Source organism: Alternaria ethzedia (assembly GCF_023757985.1).
Source record: "Alternaria ethzedia strain BMP 0044 chromosome Unknown scaffold_15, whole genome shotgun sequence".
Taxonomy (NCBI): domain Eukaryota; kingdom Fungi; phylum Ascomycota; class Dothideomycetes; order Pleosporales; family Pleosporaceae; genus Alternaria; species Alternaria ethzedia.
Window position 1 is genome coordinate 15,113 of NW_026056208.1, and position 18,529 is coordinate 33,641.

General features: G+C 53.2%; 7 protein-coding genes across 7 annotated transcripts; 5 read left to right on the forward strand and 2 right to left on the reverse strand.

Annotated features, from left to right (window-relative positions):
• Nucleotides 1-1,222: 1,222 nt before the first annotated feature.
• J4E87_006335 (uncharacterized protein) lies at nt 1,223-2,786 on the reverse strand (the record flags this gene model as incomplete). Its single annotated transcript, XM_049377940.1, has 2 exons — nt 1,223-2,174; nt 2,263-2,786. 2 exons carry the CDS (start codon nt 2,784-2,786, stop codon nt 1,223-1,225), a joined length of 1,476 nt encoding a protein of 491 aa, XP_049232132.1.
• Nucleotides 2,787-3,440: 654 nt separating this feature from the next.
• On the forward strand, nt 3,441-7,365 carry J4E87_006336 (uncharacterized protein; the record flags this gene model as incomplete). The annotated part of the gene is made up of 8 exons (XM_049377941.1): nt 3,441-4,490; nt 4,544-4,609; nt 4,655-4,792; nt 5,307-5,329; nt 5,426-5,618; nt 5,828-6,005; nt 6,139-6,185; nt 6,217-7,365. The coding sequence occupies 8 exons, from the start codon at nt 3,441-3,443 to the stop codon at nt 7,363-7,365; spliced, it is 2,844 nt and encodes a 947-aa protein (XP_049232133.1).
• A 1,053-nt stretch (nt 7,366-8,418) lies between these two features.
• On the forward strand, nt 8,419-9,699 carry J4E87_006337 (uncharacterized protein; the record flags this gene model as incomplete). The annotated part of the gene is made up of 3 exons (XM_049377942.1): nt 8,419-9,003; nt 9,051-9,447; nt 9,497-9,699. 3 exons carry the CDS (start codon nt 8,419-8,421, stop codon nt 9,697-9,699), a joined length of 1,185 nt encoding a protein of 394 aa, XP_049232134.1.
• A 454-nt stretch (nt 9,700-10,153) lies between these two features.
• On the forward strand, nt 10,154-11,959 carry J4E87_006338 (uncharacterized protein; the record flags this gene model as incomplete). Its single annotated transcript, XM_049377943.1, has 2 exons — nt 10,154-10,256; nt 10,488-11,959. 2 exons carry the CDS (start codon nt 10,154-10,156, stop codon nt 11,957-11,959), a joined length of 1,575 nt encoding a protein of 524 aa, XP_049232135.1.
• A 3,095-nt stretch (nt 11,960-15,054) lies between these two features.
• On the forward strand, nt 15,055-15,801 carry J4E87_006339 (uncharacterized protein; the record flags this gene model as incomplete). Its single annotated transcript, XM_049377944.1, has 1 exon — nt 15,055-15,801. The coding sequence occupies one exon, from the start codon at nt 15,055-15,057 to the stop codon at nt 15,799-15,801; it is 747 nt and encodes a 248-aa protein (XP_049232136.1).
• A 779-nt stretch (nt 15,802-16,580) lies between these two features.
• Nucleotides 16,581-16,892, forward strand: J4E87_006340 (uncharacterized protein; the record flags this gene model as incomplete). Its single annotated transcript, XM_049377945.1, has 1 exon — nt 16,581-16,892. The coding sequence occupies one exon, from the start codon at nt 16,581-16,583 to the stop codon at nt 16,890-16,892; it is 312 nt and encodes a 103-aa protein (XP_049232137.1).
• A 250-nt stretch (nt 16,893-17,142) lies between these two features.
• J4E87_006341 (uncharacterized protein) lies at nt 17,143-18,529 on the reverse strand (the record flags this gene model as incomplete). Its single annotated transcript, XM_049377946.1, has 2 exons — nt 17,143-18,306; nt 18,356-18,529. 2 exons carry the CDS (start codon nt 18,527-18,529, stop codon nt 17,143-17,145), a joined length of 1,338 nt encoding a protein of 445 aa, XP_049232138.1.

The following is an 18,529-nucleotide window of genomic DNA, read 5'->3' on the forward strand; positions in this document are numbered from 1 at the left end:
ATTTCCTTGAGCAATCATGGATGACGACCCTAGCGAATGATATTCTATTGGACCAGGCCGGCGTTCTGATTTCGAATCATCATAATGAGCCGCATCCTGCAAGTCCGGCGCCTGGAGACCCCGTTCGCGACCAGCCGTGTAAAGATCCTTTGCGCGAGCATGGCCTTTCTCAGCCTTGTCTACAACCGACGTTGATAGATTTTTTGCTCTGGTGAAGATACGGCTTCCAAGCAGACAAATCCAAACGATGGGGACGAGAAGGATAAGCAGACCGAAGATGCTTCCTATCACGATTCCCGCGATTGCGCCATCGCTGAGACCATTCCCAGTAGCGTCGCGTGGCTGGGGTGATGTAGACGAGTGGATGTTCCTGGGTGAATTGGACATGGTGTGTAGAGGTTGATGGGTGATCTTTGGACAAGGTACGTCCGTGAAGCGTCCTCACAGTGTTGTACTTATAACAACGACGACGGACGCTGGAGGCATAGTGACGGCAATCGATAGAGCCACATTAGATGGCCAAAGGATAATCTCTGCATGAAAGTTCTGCGATATAATCGAGTCGATTTGGGAAGGTCTGCATGCGGCATGGCACAAGGCTGAGAAGAGCTGGAGGCATACTGATTCCGTCAGGGCTTGCCATTGGACAATCCACATATTGCCGCCACACTTCAGCCTCGTAGTATCTGAACGCGGCCTTGAAGCGCTAGACGTACCTCCAGTATGCTTCGACAAAACGGCTAACAGTTGTAGTCATGCATCGTGCCTTCCGGTTTCGCAACTGATGGGAGGGGAAACCGCGACTGAATGGGTGAAAACAGCCCACGAACTGGCAACAGCATTGCCGGCCGTGCTGGAAGCAGGTGAGCACTACGACAGATGCCGGGTAAATGTCGCTGGGTCGATTCGTGCTGCAGAGGTACCAGACACAGAACACCACTCTGGCACCCGGAAGGCGGGAGATCGATGACTAACACCACTAACTGCTTTTGGCCGAAACTAACCGCATTGTCTCACCTGGGCAAGTCACCATTGCAGGTCGAAGCTGAGGAAGGAACTAATCGTTGGGTATCGAATATGAACGCCGTCTTTTCACGCGGCTCTCCATAATGCGAGCGTAAAATCCTACGACCTAACAAGAAAACCAATAAAGCAGCAAACCATCAAGCTCCTAGTTTTTCGAAGCCTCGGTTTCCAAGGCCTGAGTTTCCAGGGCCTCTACCTAATGAGGCTTGATGCTGGACCTGGCGAGCCACAAGGCCACGCTCTCCTTTGCGACTTCACTGCCCCATACGCCATCGGCTCCTCCTCGTCGCCATTCCTCGCCAGACACGTCTTCACCGCCACCTCGTGTAGCCTCGCCGAGTAGCACTTCCAGATCGCGCTTCTGGCTGGACAACCAGCGCTTGAAGAAGGCCACAGGGTCCTTGGACATGCTGGTGAAGAAGGCGTGTTTCGCCTTCGACTGACCAATAGCACCCATCAACAGCACAAGCTGCTCATCGATCTTCTGAATCTCTTGGAGGGTCTGTATGCTATCTGGTCGGCGGAGGATGTCTTGGAACAGCGGCTGCATCGGGTCCTCGAGTGCTACCTGGACGTCATATACGGTCGGTTCGGAGGGGGTCTTGCCGGAGTCGGCAGCGGGCGAGATGTAATCCTTATCCACACGGATCGTGTATTGTAGTTGGATTGGTGGGAGAGTCGTGAGGTGTTGCTTGATGAGTTGGGGCAGGTTCGGGAAGAAGAAGTGGTCCTGGCCACCGAACAGGGCCTTCAGCCTCGCGTCGCACGCAAACTTGCGCTCGTCGTCTTCTTGTTGTAGGTGTTGCGACCTCGCGTATTCCCAGATGCCCATGAGGACACCAGCGCGATCCTCCTCATCGGTGTCAAGCAGCTCGGCGAGAGGTTTGCTCAGTCGAAAGACTTCGGGGTTTTGGTACCGCTGTAGATTGATCGTGATGTTGATGTTCTCGTCGCCCTTGCGCTCGAACTCGAGTTCGCTGAAGTTGGCCTCCTTCGCAGTGGGGTTCTCGGGTCGCTTCCATTCGATTTGCGTAAAATTGTCGGGTTGTAAGCTCTTGGCGCGGTCGAAATCGATGTTGATGGACGTGAAGTAGTGTGAGAACTGCTTGGGCTTCGCGGCTGGCTTTTTCTCGGCTCCGTCTTCATCCCTAGACGCTAGTCAGTTTTGCTGTACGTCATAAAATCCGACCGGCAGGCGCTCGAACTGGCGCCGGCGCAAGTAAAAGGTCGACATACATAGCATCAGCGTCCTTCTCCTCGTCCTCATCCTCCTCAAGACCTTCGTCGCCGTCTTCGTCGAGCAGGCGGCCTTGGATCTTCACGCGGTATGTCGCGTTGTTCTCGCCGTCAAAATCGAAAGCGTCCGCGTCGAGGCCGGTGCTCTGCCAAGGCTGGTTCTCGGCGGTGTTTGATATCCATATGCGCATGGTGCCGTAGCGCGATGCGCGCGAATGGTGTTTTGAGTCCATGACATCCAACTTCTTGCGCATCATGGTCGCATCCAGCGTGCGCTCGACCTCGCGCAGTTCCTTGTAGCGGGCTACGGCATCGCCGATGCACACGTCTTCTACGCCCTCGGGAATGTTCTTGTCGGTCGGGTTCTTCGCGATTCGGCGCATCTTCTCGCGGCGTTCAGCTTCGGCGCGCTGCGAAGCCTGCATGTTGGCGTTGTTGTACTGCGGTTGCGCAGCCGGGTGCGGAGCGTGGACAATGGGGCCTGGGTTGCGAAACAAGTGAGCGAGGTCGTTCCTACTAATCATCGTCTTTTACGGAAGGTATGCGCAGGCGGTCGGTGCGATGGGGCGTGTTGGGGAAGCTGTGGTTGGCAATGGGTACTTACCTGGTCGCCGGGATGGCGTAGCTGCATTGTGCTGTTGCGGATAATTATATCCCCGTGCCTGATAGTTCGGTTGCATGGTGCAAAGTGTGCGAAAATGAACGGCAGCGAAGTTCGCGATGAAAGCGCGTCAGTGGAGATGGAAGGTGGATAGGATGGTAACTTCTTCGAGACGCGTCGAGGTTAGGTACGACTACGTGCATGCACGGATACTCTAGCTCCCCCTATAGGCCATGCGGGGCATCACCCCCACCCAGCCCTCGACTGCACAAGCTTTTCCATCTACTTCCAGCCTCATCGACATCAGAGACCCGCGTGTCATGTAAAATAGCAGCCTTCAAAAGGTGCTTCTCGCTGCTATTGGGGCCCCGTCTCATTCACTGCTTCAGCATCCGTCTTGGCACTCGTTGACGCTCGTTCAGTGAAGCGATCTAGTATCCTCCAAGTTTATCTAAGCGTCATTATCGCTGTCCCCTGTTCTCCTTCTTCCTTTCTTTTTCTCCCATCTGCACCTAACAGGCAAGACCAGTCGACGCCCAGCACTCTAGTCTTTGGCGTGAGTGAAGAGAAGGAAAACATGGAGGACCAAAAGTCAAAGAAACCTCTCAGAAGAATTACCAACGTGCGTATACCGGATAAACCGTCGTCGACACTCTGGGACATCACGATCAACGATGGGAGAATTGCTTCGGTAGACAGCCATGTCAAGGACTCGGACGGGCGCAGTGAAGACACGCTAGATGGAGGCAATCGTCTCATAGCGCCATCGCTTTGTCATGCCCACATCCACCTTGACAAGTGCTTCCTCCTACAAGACCCCAAATTCAGCGACTTACAAATCGAGAGCGGCGACTTCACCGAAGCCATGTCGATGACGGGTGAGGCCAAGTCAAGGTTTGAGGAAGATGATCTCCTGAGGAGGGGCGCGCGTCTCATCGAAGAGAGTATCCAACAAGGTGTGACCGCTATGCGGGCGTTTGTAGAAGTGGATGGGGTGGTGCACATGAAATGTTTGGACGCAGGTCTCAAGCTGAAAGAAATGTTCAAGGATCGCTGTGAAGTGCAAATTTGCGCGTTCGCCCAGCTCCCGCTATTCTCTGGTCATGACGGGGGTGAGGAAGTAAGGAAGCTGATGACCAGTGCTGCCTCGTTGGAGAAGGTGGCTGTGCTCGGAAGCACACCATATGTCGAGGATGATGAACAAAAGTCCAAGAATAACGTGAAATGGATCACGCAGTTAGCACTCAAATATCAGAAGCATCTAGATCTCCATCTTGACTACTTCCTGGAAGAAGACAAGAAGCCACTGGTCTGGGATACCCTGGACATGTTCAAAGAGCTCAAATGGAAAGACAAGGCGGGAGACAGGCAGATCACGTTAGGGCATTGCACCAGATTGACGAGATTCCGGAACGACGAATGGACGCATTTGAGACAAGAAGTGGGCGACCTGCCGATCTCTTTCATAGGTCTGCCGACTTCCGACCTGTTCATGATGCGAACACCGGAGAATGTGCGCGGGACTCTGCCGGTCATTGAACTCATCAACGAGTACGGGTTCAATGCTGCCATTGCCGTTAATAACGTGGGTAACGCGTTCACACCGTACGGGAACTGCGATCCTCTGGTAAGACATCTTGCATACATGCTCATACAGGAAGGCGCTGAAACCGTGACTAGAGCATTGCATCACTAGGTGTCGGTCTTTACCAGGCTGGTACAAAGAAAGACACCGAACTCCTATATGTAAGCAGCCGTTCAACACCCCGTTTGCTCATGCTAACCATGCAGGAAACCGTATCTACACGGGCAAAGACCGCTATTGGCTGCGATTCGACGTCTCTCGCCCTAGAGCCGGGTCAGCCTGCCGACTTTGTGTTGTTCGACCGAATGGACAGTGGCTGGCACTGCAGAAAGAGCGTGGTAGAGGTGGTGTATGATGCCGGGAATGCTCGCCAAACGGTTTTCGGAGGCCGGTTGATTGCATCGAAAGATACGCGAACGTAATGTATGAGGGCTCTTCAGTGGTGCTGAATGAGTTGGTGACACTGGAGGGGAATTTCTAGGATGCGACCTCATACCGAGTGTCTCAAACGTACGTATGAAAACTTCACCCACTCCGCGCTTTTTAGTCTGAGCATATGCCTGTCGCTTTTTATCAGCTGCCTTGGATTGAATCGTTGAGTAGGAGTGCAATATTCTTCCGCAGTCATCGCGACTTCCCTCAGATGCAACAGTCGTCCCAATGGGGCCTAGGAGACCCTGCTTGTGGCACAGTGTGTGCAAACAGCCCACGAAGACTCCTAACCGCGCACGTCCACTCACTATACAAACGAGCGATTTTGCGTTTCCGCGCCCGCGAGACCGAAAAGCGGTGGACGACACGCGCTCACGTGTTTCATCTTCACTTCACCGGAAGGTGCAATCGCTGCTAACAGACCAGACTCGGCTATTTGAGGACCGAGCGTCTGTACCACGAGGCTCCAGCACCCATCAATTCTGCAAATATCTCGCATCAACGCCGGTATTGAGATTGGACTGAAGGTTGTGGCCAAGAGATAGTGACCGTGCTGCCGCCTGGACGAACGTCATGGAAGCTCTCGACAGCGACAGCATGTTCAATAATGCGCAGCAATCGCGACACCCAACCGAAATGATCCACTCCGGAACGATCAACGGCAGACACGAGCACGTGAGTCGTGGTCATCAACCGACTATCGGGCAGGTCGTTTACATATTCCTGGACAACATCAAGGTGCGTTCACCTCATACCAGAAAAAAACTGAACAGGCCTAGAGCCTACATCGACGCCAGGTCACCTATCTTGTAGGTTTTCATGTTGATGTAGGCTGCAGACCCGTTCGGTTTTTTTCTTCATTGACGTGCGTCGTTGCTTTTGCACTCTCCATCGAGGGTCATCATCATCGTATACATTCCCGTAGCATCAGATACTGACTATCGAAGCTCCGATTCGGTGAACATTCGACTGAGGTCATCAGCATCTTGAACATCCTTGGTACATTCCGAGCTGGAGAGATGTCGAAGAAAGACACGCTCGTTGCGATCAGGAACACGCTCGGAGACCACGCAGACCTCAAGCAAGATCTTCTGAACATCCTGTTTCACAGAGAGGCCGACTGGGGTAAGTTTTGACTATACGGAATGCATGTGAGACATATACTGACGTCGTGCGTCTACCTCCAGGCGTGGGCGACTTCGACTTTGGGTTCCGCCAGCCACTCCAACAACCTAGCCCTAGCCCTCAATTCCTGCAGCCGGCTCATCAGCCTCAGATGCGCTTACCCCGAATCTCTCCACTATGGTACGAGGATGATCATACCTACTATAGCCAGCCTTGGTCTTCCGTCACCAACGGTCCGATGCTTGATCATGCGCAGTCTCCTACAGGCAATCACTTCAATTCGCCAGCAGTTTTTTACCAAACCCAACTGTCTCCAGCTCTCTCGCCAAGGAAGGGAAAGACTGCCACCGCCAGTCCATCTGTGCTTGGAGTACCCGTCGCTGTACCCATCGGCCAGCCCATCGACGAGATGCCCCCTCCATTGAAGAAACGCCGTCGTCGTCAAAGCTCAACAATTCAGGCTAAGGCGAAGGAGGAACCAAGAGAAGAAGATGCCGAGATCGCTGATCGACTCTCAGTCTCAACACAGCCGGAAAAGAAGATCAAAGAGGCAAACACCCTGTCGCAAGGAACAGGAGGGCCCTACATTCACAGTCTGTGCGGCAAGGGATTTTCCGGCAGGTCAAAGGTCAAGAAACACCACTGGGGTAAGAAGCTTGATGATCTGGAGACAACTAGCGGCTGTTGGGCGAAGAACAACAAGCCAGACGTGAGCTGGAACGAGCACCCGAGCTGCAGGGAGGGCGTAGCGCAACGAAAGCCTTCATCGGCCGTTCTGAAACCGATGACGTTGACCCAAGAAGCACCATTGGTGCCTTCGATGGTACCTACCTCTGGAGACCGCAACCACTCTTTTGCCGACGCTTCGCGGCCCCGCCGAGAGAGTGAGCAGCCTATCGAAGACATGAGCTCTTATCATTCTCATCGGCTGCCAACTCGATCAAGTTTCGACGACCTTCTCACTGCTGTCAACGTCGCATCCGAGATCGACGCGCCACGACCTCAAGGACGCATCGACTCAGTGGTCTCTCATCTTGATGCTCAGGCAGCTGCTGCTGAACAGAACAGGCAGTACATCACCAACTGGCAGAACGCTTCAGATGATCGTCGTGAGGAGTCTCTTGCATACGGTCGCCAGTACCCATACACTACACAGGGACTTGGCCTTCGAGGTGTTCACGTGCCAGTACACATGGCTTTGCCGGTTCTTGATGGATCGTACCAGTACCCTCCTCCCTCACGTTCCTTCGCCGATTCACACTGGAATGACGGCAACGAGTTGGAGTTCGACGGATCAAGGCGACAGTATGCAGCTCTCGGATCGCCGTTCTCACCTGGTGCAGATGCAGAATACCGCTAGGCTTGGCCAGCTAGCCAGTTTGCGCGCTCTACTGGGACGAAAACGGAGCAGGTCGTATGGAAAATGACTGCAAGCGTCAGCAAAAATGAAGCAGAATCCATCGAGTGCTGTAGTGGTTGGAGCTACAGAAGGAGTGTACGACTATAATCAACGAGAATACCCGACGCTTGTATGTAACGGTTGTTCGTAGAACAACAGAACATGGCGCGATCTAATCTAATGTCTTCCAACATCATGTTGTATCTGCATGATGAGGACGTGATGATGAATGACGAGCTGCTTCGTAGAAGGATGCAAATGGCGGTGTCATTGCTGCATGCAGTATACCATCCCGACCTTGCATACACGACATGTGGCGTGGTTCAAGCTTCCGCCTCAACGGGTAAGCTCATCGGCAGGGATACTTCACCCCAGCCGCTCTCCGCGTAAACAACAAGCCATCTCCACGTTGTTCTGCCTGTGAAGGCGGCGCGTTTAGTTTCTTCCGCTATTTTCCGCGAATGGCGACTTTTGCCGGTGCCTTTAACTCAACTGATCCTGGTCAAGTGAGATTGTGTAGTCGCGCTTCTGAGAGCTATGACGACCGAGGCTTCGAGCTTGCGATGGAGCTGGATGCCTCACGGTGCAACACCAACGAAGGACACCTGCAATTGAGACCGACAAGCTTGTGCAACAGCTGATCGTCGCGCTCCATGGCACAATTGTGACTAGTGTGCAGCTCCTGTGAGCTTGCGCGGGCCGATTTCGTCATAGCCGCGTTCCTGGGGAAATTGACATGGCCTTCCTGCGGGGAAGAAGCGCACGTTCGCTACCCTCGAGCGGCGACCCGCACTTTCCCCAGTACGAGCCCATTAGCACCATAAACCCGGAGGCTGGAGAAGTGAGAATATGCGGGATGGATCCTAGTCACAGGATCGTGGAACGGTAATTACGCCGGTAGCCTGTTCGTCTATAGCAGTATATAATAACCCTCCGCCCTTCAACCCCGTACGCTTCTCCACACCACATCACATCACCTCCACTTCTCAACTCGATCGAGCTTGGCAAGTCACGATGCGGTTCTCAAGTGCACTCCCCCTCTTTGCTGCGACTGCCTTCGCGCAGTACAGCACCCCGCCGACCAACTCGAGCTCGTCCGGACCTGACAAGGACGGCAAGTACGAGATCTCGTCGGAGGGCATTCGCGGTCACTTCATCCCATATGGCGCGTCCGTCTCCAACTTGTTCGTCATGGGCAAGGACGGCGTTGAGCGCGACATCGTTCTCGGCTTCGACAACGCGACTGCTTACGAGGGCGAGGCTCACCCCCATTTGGGTGGTGTGCCCGGTCGTTACGCCAATCGCATTCGGAACTCTACCTTTTCCATCGATGGCGAGCAGTTCTTCATCGAGCCCAACGAGAACAACAACAACAACACCCTGCACGGTGGACCGGATGGATGGGACTACCGCAACTTCACTGTTGTGGCGCATACCGAGGATTCCATCACCTTTTCGATCGTCGATCCCGACGGCAAGGAGGGCTTCCCCGGTGAGGTCGTAAGCTACGTTACCTACACCATGACCCCAAACACATGGAACATCAAGATCGTGGCACTTGCTACCACCAAGAAAACTCCTATCATGCTGACTTCTCACGTAAGTAAATTGCTTTTTGATGCATATTGCAATGCTAAGCAAACTAGACCTACTGGAACTTGGACGGATTCGGTAACCCCGAAGATGAGACCATCTTCAACCACACTTTCCACATCCCATACTCTGGCCAGCGCATGGATGTAGATGCTATTCTTATCCCCACCGGTACTATTCTTCCCAACGAGCAATACTCTGTCAACGACTTTTGGTCGGCGCCCAAGCAGATTGGTGCCAACCAGACTGCGCCCGAGCTTCTCGGCAACTGCGGAACTAACTGCACCGGTTACGACAACTGCTACCTCGTCAACCGCGACGAAGCCGAGGCTCTCGACTGGCGCAACTCTGGACCTGTCGCTTCTCTGTGGAGCGAGTGGTCCGGCATCAAGCTCGATGTCTACTCCGACCAAGCCGCGTACCAGATGTACAGCTGCCCCGGTCAAGATGGTGTGTGATACATGCAAAACTTTCGTAAAACCGCTAACAAAAGTGCTAGGTACTCTGCCTATCAAGTCTACCCAAGGTGCTGAGGGAAGCAGCGGCTACGTCCCTAAGTACGGCTGCGTCGTCATGGAGGTTCAGGACTGGATTGACGCCATCAACCACCCTGAATGGAGGCGCGAGAAGGAGCAGATCTTCGGTCCCTCCAGTGGAGCTTACACGCTCGAGGCCCAGTACGTGTTCTCTACCACTGAGTAGATTACGCACTATTGTGACGCAAGAGCGGAGCCTTGGATAAGGCGACATGATACCACGTGCGATAGTATAATTAGACATCTCTTGAGGATGTCGTAATGGTAATCGAGGTTAACTCCTACTTCACGTCGAGTTTTGCTTTGCTTTCTTTGTTGTGTTACTCCTTTTCGTCGGTCACCATGGATTTACAGTCACTATGGATTTGCGGTCACCTTGGATTTGCAGTCACCTTGGATTTGCAGTCACCTTGGAGTTGCGGTCACCGCGGATTCGTTGCCGTCGTCGTTGCCTACGTCCCTGCCCATCTCGCCGACTGCTCCTTCCTTTACACCTTTACCCTCACCAAACAACTCGCCATCTTGAGAGCGAGAACTTGCTATCCAAAAACAGCCCCAAGGGGTCATCTGTACGACTCTAGCTAGCAAGCCGCTTGATCCCCGTCCTCTTCACCTCCACCATGGCCGGCGGTCACAAAAACCGCAGCAAGAACCGCCGCAAAAACAAGAACAAAGGCAACGGCAAAGATGCCACCGAAGAGGGCCCCAAAGCCAGCGATGAGGGTAAGGCAGAAAGCTCACAGCCGCCCACACCCACTAACCTAAAGTCCCCTATCGACCTCCCCAAGCTCGACACGCCCAATACTACTTCATCCCTGAACTTCGCATTGCGCAAATTTACACCTCAACTGAGCACGACTGACAAAGAGAAAGTGGGCAATGAAACAGGTCCTCAGACACCAGTTGTGAACCCAGCTTCCCCTCGATCTGGCTTCGATGATTGAACGTCTCCAGAGCCTGATGTGCACAACAAGCCCGAGCCCGGTCCCTCCCAATCACGAAAGAGCAAGACAACTCGCGCATTAGGTATCGCTCGAGCCACTGATGCAGCGAAGAGGCTGCACCGCGTCTTGGGTATAGCACCGCCAGAGCCGTTCGTTATGCCGCCTGACATGCCGGAGGGTCTAAAGGAAGAGTTCGAGGCTGGATTGGAGGAGTATGGACTCGATAAGAAGATGCAGAACCTTGGGTTGAATATGCTGAGTCAGGCGGCAGGTATGCAAAAGCCTCTACCGGATAAGCCGCTGTTCCCTTCTCCTCAAGTTGAGGCAGAGACTTGGGACGAAGGAAAGGGCAAAGGTAAGGGTAAAGAGCCTATGTCTACTCCAGCAGCCCAGGATAAGCAGCCTATGGCACCCATTCAAGCTACTCTCGCCATCCACGGCCCATCAGGAGGAGAGTCTTCGTCAGCTAAGAGGCGTATGGCCCCTCCAGGCGGCGATGAGGTCTCCGGTCCGGCGCCCAAAGGTTCCCGTGTAGACGGTACAACCGGCCTACCAACCCTTCCTGAGTCATCTTCATGGGATATCGATTTCCCCGGCTATACTCCCGCGCTCCTCACCATCCTCCTGAACTGGTCCTTCACAGTACAGTCATTCTACCGGCGCCTCCCAAACCCCAAGGCATTCCGTGCCCATGCCTCATTTCCCTTCCCCGTCACCGCTCCGATCTATAACCACCTCATCTCCGTCGGCTTTTACGACACCAGCGTCGTCCCACACAAGGAGATCCGGTTCTTGGGTCCAGGCGACGTGGCTGAGATTGCCTACGCAGAAGTCGACGTATTCCGTGGCAAGGAGGAACGCGCTGCTTTCGAGGAGCAAGAGCAAAAGCATACGAAGCTCGAGGAAATGAAGAAGAAGCTGAAGCTTGGACGCGGGTACCGTGGGCCGGGAGGAGAGGCGACTCGATCCCAGGACCAGATGCATCTTGCTATCCACGGAGAGGGACGATGGGCGTATGTCCTGATCAAGGGCCACCCCACCTCGCCTGAGGACATCGCGCCGCCACACATCATGCTCGCGTGGCACATCTCCGCCGTCACCAACGTGTCGAGTTGCCTGCACACCGTCTTTCCCGAGAAGGATGCTCCCGCTCCTGGCGACCAGCCCATGACCCCGACATCTTCTAAGGAGCCACTGAAGAGCTTTGCTTCCCTGCAGAATCTCGTGAGCGGAAGCCGTGGTCAGAAGCATCTCCACCGCGAGATCCACTCAGCCTCGAGCACTTCGGAGCTGCCTCAGGTGGATGCATCGAGCATTGGGCCTCAAGAGGGTGCGCTCACGTTGAAGAGAACGGTCGCCAAGATGGAGCACGCTGGGAGTATACCGCTTGTTGAGGGCTTCCGGGTTGACGTGGGGCAGTTCAAGGGATGGCTGGATGCTGTGGGTAAGGGAACAGGCAAGCTCATTGTTTGGAGGAAGTAGCAGTCTACAACTCTACCATCCATGCGCTGGTTGCCTAGAATGTGGCGCCAATGGCTTGCAGTACGAGTGGGCGAACGATTGAAGTTGGGTTGGTCGTTCGGAACGAATGCTCCGAGCGAGGACAGTGTGTGAATTTGCTCTCGACTGATAGAGCGATCGCTTGAAGCTAGTCATCATTCTGTCTTGGCGGCTCCGTTCTACCTAAGCACACACTATTAGCTAAGAACACCCCAGGCATCGAATTTACTTCTGCCCCAAAGCTATCCCATGAGACGTCGCTATCGTGATGCTCTTGACGCCACCAGATTTAAGGGAACTTGATGCAGTTTGCTTACATTGAAGTGAGGCGCGTCATTGCGACACATGGTGGTCCCTTATCCAATGGTTCACGTGTTTCCTGAGCCGATACAACACGGCCTCTTCGTCCATCGTAGGCAGGCCGCTTTCATCAAGTCGCCTATTAACGTCTTCTGCGAGTTCCATTCGAACATCCTCGGGGATATCCATCCAGTAGCGGAGTCCTTTTCTGGGGATCTTTTCCATGTTTGCGTTAACCGCCTCGCGAAGTACTTTCTGGAAAGTGGGTTAGAACATGTGACAACGCTCCGTGTAACCGAGCGAATGCATGACATTATACTTACATAAGGGAACGATCTCTGAGCTACCTTCTCCCAGGCTTCGTACTGATCTGCGACTGTTATCGGTTAGCATCGATGAGCGTCATGTGCGCCGAGTATGCATACAGCGCTGATAGTGGCGCAGCTCTGGTAGAACCTTTGACACACGCCACTCGATCCCTTCATCGTCTACAGGTGGAAGCCCTTCCTTCACTACAGACTCCCTGATCGTTTGAATCAGATACTCCTTCTCTTTTGCAGTGAGCTCGGTCAATGTGGAACGTGTGAAGTCTTTGCAAACTGCGAGGGAGACACGCTGAGAGAAAGTTAGCACTATGAGCGCGTCGCGACAACTGATTGAGCGAGAGTTGTACCAGGAAGATTGGCCATTGTTTCTCAGATAGCCCCAGAGTTTCCCTGACGGTACTTCTGCTCATGCGCCTTGGGATATGGGTCCCGGTTGCCCAGAGAAATGCCGTGATCCTCATTGCGCGGGTTATCCAACGCGCAAGGTTGGCAACATCGCACGGGCTAGATCAACTCGAAAATAAGAAGATTCCGGTGTCGTGGTATCCGGTCTGCTCGTACTTGGGTCCAAGGCTGTCGTGTGGCGGTATGGTGTTGGAGATGTGGGGAATGCATGGCGGCGTTCCATGTCGCGTTTGACAGAGTGCAGACATCATGACCCTTGCATTAGCCTATTTTCGGACCACGCTAGCATCCTAGCGGCAAAAAACAATCCGATCCACCACACAGCGTCGTCGGCTTCGCGCGCAACACATGATGGCCCCCATGCGGCGCCAACTTATTTGCGATCCTACAGCTCGAGAGCCTCACCGAGAGCCTCAGCCGCTTATCGCGACTGTTCTATCGAAGTTAACCCCGTTTCGAGATGGGGCGGTGCCCGCTGCAAGGTACCATGCCGCATGTGTGTGATTGGGGCCGAAAATGCAAGTGGCAGGCAGCATATTTCATGCTCTGTCCTTAGAATCCTTCCTACCGATTTACTTGTCCAAACTTCCCTTTCTCTATTTCATTTTGCTTTACGGGTTTTCAGCTTGGGCGACGATACTTTCCGATAGCCCCAAACGCCATGGCTTATGAGCCTGTTGGACCCCGGGCGAAAGGTCCACATGTGTCGGTGGAGTATGATGGCGGCCTGAACACCAGCTACGATCCTGGGGCGTACAACAACGCCCCGCATGTTCCCCAGGATAGCGATACGGAATACAGTGTCGAGAATACCAAGGGTGTATCGCAGAAATGGCCTTCGGATTTACGGAAAGTTGGGCGGATCACGCCATTGAAAGCGCTGATCCTGGTTTTCGATGTGGTTCTGGCTTCATCGCCTATCATGTTTTTGGGTGAGCACGATGAATCTCAAAATGACTGCTTTCGCCTGTCTTGGCTTCAAGTTGATCCAATCGACTATATGCTAACATGCTACAGCTCTCGCCCTTATCGCTGCCAGATTAAACGGGAAAGAAGTATCGGACTACGGTAACAAACTGGAACAAACACTTCTCCTTTCGCCGACAATCTTCCCTTTAATCTTCGCGGCCTTGATGGGACGGTTTTTTCGACATGTTGGTCTCTTCCTTGCTCAACGAGGCACAACTCTTGGCCGTCTTGAACAACTAATTGGCTGCCAATCCGTCTTCTCCGCACTCGAGCGTCAGTTTTGTCTGAGGTCTTGGTCTATGCTTGGACTTGCATCCGTCTTGATTTGGCTCCTTTCGCCAGTCGGTGGACAGTCTGCACTTCGTCTCATCGACCAAGAGATTGGAAACGTCCAGTTTACCAAACCAGTGCGCTACCTCCATCCGACGACGTTTATGGATTCATTAATGGAGACAGCTAATACCCTTAGTAAGTTTACATGTGCCAAGCGCATTTCAGACGTAAGCCGGCTCTATACTTACACTGTTCATAGGTTCAGGCCGTAGCTCCTTCACTCCAATCTTCCTCACATCTATACTCAGCAGCACCAGATACCGTACTACACCCATGGACCTATGGGGAAATGTCAAACTCCCGCTCTACCGCACCATCGAGAACAGTACGTCTGACGAGTGGAAGTTTGTGCCTAATGGTACAGCCGACAACGTCACATACGCTTCCCTGATCGGTATCCCAATAGCCGGACCTCCCTCTGTCGGCATCAGCTCCTTCAACATTGAAGCTCGCCAATTCGACGTGACCTGTTCAAGCAACAATGCATCACGAGGAGAACCTATAGATTTTGTGTCAAAATATACGTGGCAACTCCAAGTAGTTAACGATACAGCGCCGCCGCCTTGCAAAAAGAATGGGACGTCCTGTGCGCCCCCAGTTTGTGCCAGTTACCCCTGCCCAATCCGGAGTGAATCTCTCGTCGATTCGGATACAGGCAAGTACTCAGTGGCGAATTGCGGACTTTCGTTTGAGAAATATGAAGTCGGAGTGCGCTGCAATGGGACGGAGTGTGCCGCTTACAAGATGAGGAAGATGTACTTGTACGACGAGGACTACCCAATAGGCTATGATATCGCCCTAAGGAGGCAGTTCATGGCTACTGCACTCCTCGCCATGACGAGCGCGGACAACTTCAATATGCCTTCTGCAGAAGCTCGAGGCGCGACGACTATGGAGAAATGGCTGCAGGACCCACTCGATTTCACCGGCGTGTTCTTTGGAAATGTCGAACTGTACAAGCTGTCGCCGCAAGTCTTCGGCGACCGTCTGACTATTATGTACAACACATTCTGGCAGTCCACATACGCCAGCAGAGCGATCGGCGGAAATCTACCAGCATCCGTAATGGAAACCGGCGCCATGAACTTTACCCAGGCGCAACGCGCGGATGCCAACATTACATTTGTCGCGACTGAAGCCAACATATCACAGGATACCATGCCGATGTACAAGACAGATTGGAGATGGTTCGCAGCATTATTGGTTTGCTCATTCATACTGCTTGCCGCCGCATACACCGGACTCGTACTCAAGTACATCACGATCGCACCGGATATCATCGGCTATGCATCCTCGCTGACGCTTTTGAATCCTTATGTTCCAACACCTACGGGAGGAACTACTTTGACTGGACTGGCGAGAACAGCGTTGATGCGCGACTACCCTGTGCGCATAGGAGATGTCTGCCCGAATGAGGCCGTGGGCGCGATAGCATTTGCAAGAGCCGACAGGAACGTAGGAAAGCTGGACAGGAAACGATTATACATCTGAGACCACAAAGTCGTAGCGAAGCGGCGTTGCCGGAACTATCTGAAAGATATAGAAGAGCAATAATGTACATCACATATCATCAATCGCAGTCATACCTGATCATGCCTCGGAAGGTCGCGCGTCAGATCTCGCGACACACTACATGCCACCTGATGTGCGTCGATGCAACTCACCACAGAATCCTCGATTCATCCAACGATATTCTCGAACGCTATAACGTATCACATATTGTCGCGCCGCGGCTATAATCACCACATGAAGCACACACCGAGACAAACGACGCCATACCCACGCGGCTCGCGAAATCCAGGATCATGGCTGCAAGCAGCTGTCACCACCTGTCAAACCTGCGCTATAAACATTTTCACTCTTAATAGTAGCTTGTATGGTGTAATTGTTTAGTCGCGTAGCCGATTGGAAGGTAATGAGGCATTTGGTGTGTCGACTCCAAGACCTGCGGGGTTTCAGGTGCCTGAGGCAGCACTTTGGAACACCAACACCGGCGGGCACTGGCATTGCAACTCCGCCTAGTAATTTTGACAGAAGCGCTGGAGATTTGGATGTAGGCGCCGTGGGGGTAAATGTAGGAATATATATGTAGGAAAGGATGCCTCTGGGAAGAGTCCATCATCAAGCCAACACTCATTCATCTCACGTTCACTTCATTTCATTCCCTTCACTTCACTTCTTCAGCGCTCGGTCGCCCCATTCATTCGATACAACATTAAGATACCCATTACTGTAACGCACTTTCATTCCAAATACTTCAATTTGTCAACATGAAGTTCACCAGCACCCTCATCGTTCTTAGCGTCGCTGCTCTCAGCAACGCACGCGCCATCTATGTTCGCCAGAACAACGCGCAGACCTTCACCGGCGCTCTCGGTGGTGTCGCAGCTACACCTATCCTCGATTCCGGCATCGCGAACCGTCCCTTCAGTGTCAAGGGTGACACTTTTGTCAACCTCTCGGGTGCTCTCCAGCGCTCTTGCGACCAGCAGTTCAACGGCTGCGCGAACTTGGCCAACGGCGGACAGGGAGACTTCTCCACTCAGGATTGCCAGGCTCAGAAGCGTGAGTTCGATGATTGATAGTCTTTTAGAACGATACTAATCATGTGGTAGAACAATGCGATGCTGCAGGCGCTGGCAACTAGAATTACTCTTTGAGGCAGTGGACCGGGGTATGCTGAATGTCCTTTAACGGTCAGCGAGGGGCTTGATGCTTTGCGACGATGGGTCTTGTAGCATACATACTCTTACGATCAGACGCAACGCAATTTATGAGATGACAATGGACTTTCGCATTTGCACCCCTTGTGTCGATGATAGTGACTCCGGCTCATGTCCGCACTAGCCCTTTCTCTTTCTCTGCTTCATCTTTCCCCGTAGAATCTCTCTTCGGTAAGTTCTTGAGGCACGGCGCATTGAACAGACGACCGCTCCATGCACCGCGTGCTGTGCCAACTGCTACTACGCACCACAGCAGAATGACGGCTACGGCGAAGATCGTCCCTAAAACTCTGAAAAACAGACTTGGGAAGATGTTACCAAGCTCCATCGTACTAAGCGCCATGACCCCAAGGGGAAACGTGAAACCCCACCAGCCCATGTTGAACGGAAACGGCCGAGACTTGTAGATGGATGCCAGTGCGAAACAGAGCCAAGTCAGCCCAAACGCCCACATGATGAGTGCCAGAAAGACCCCAAATACGAAGAAGATGTCGCCTGCCACGGGAATATCTGAGAAGAAATCCGTCTCTGGAAAGACCCGCCTGCTGACCGAACCAAGATAAGTTATGGAATAGCCGCCCATGCCTAAGGGACCTAGTGGCAAGAAGGATGACACAACAATCTCTCGTGGTGGTAGCTTGTGCAAAGCCAGGCGTGTATAGTACATGACTAGAACGGTCATCGCTAGTGGTGTCGACATACCCCACATAGTGTACGAAGCAATGATCGTACCAAGAGCATGTTGCGGGTTGGTCAAATGCTCTGCGACTCTGGCACCGGTCCCTGCAGCGACTATGGATGCAGCGATAGGTAACAGCTGAGCTGCTGTGATGCGATCCAAAGCCTGACGGTCAGAGGCAGAGATCAGTAGGATCGTGAGCGATATCGTGACTGAGACAGCGACTACAGAATCGATCATCCAGCAGACCCAAGCAAAGGTAACGGCCCAGGGCCCCCAATATGGAATGCATATTGAGCACCAAGCTGAGATGAGGGTAGCGAATCCCATCGGAATGGTTCCAAGGAAGAGCGAGTTGACACTGTCCGCGATCATAACGGTCCATATCTCAGGGTATACCACATATCGAAAGACAGAGACGGAAAAGGCGCAGGCGAACAGAATAGTGTTGAGTCCAAAGAAGACCACCGCAAGCCAGTACAACCAGTCTGCTTTGAACGGTATAGCGACGAGAAGTAGAGAAACTACGCCCGTGCCCATGGTCACGGAGAACCATGACGGCGAAAAGTTCCTCACAATCCTGCGCCAACCCACCTATGCTTGTTTAGAGTACATTTCCAGGCCTCGTGTGTTGAAAACATACATCGTATTTCGTCAACTCCCCAGATGCGACCGTAGTATTGGAACCGGTAGATTGAGCAGCTGACGTCGATGTCGGGCCCTGAGACTTCAGCCGTCGTATGGGAGCCCGCTGGGCCGCGGGCGCAGTCAGAGCAGGATTATCCGACGCGACGCGATCCAGTTCGTAGTCGTCCAT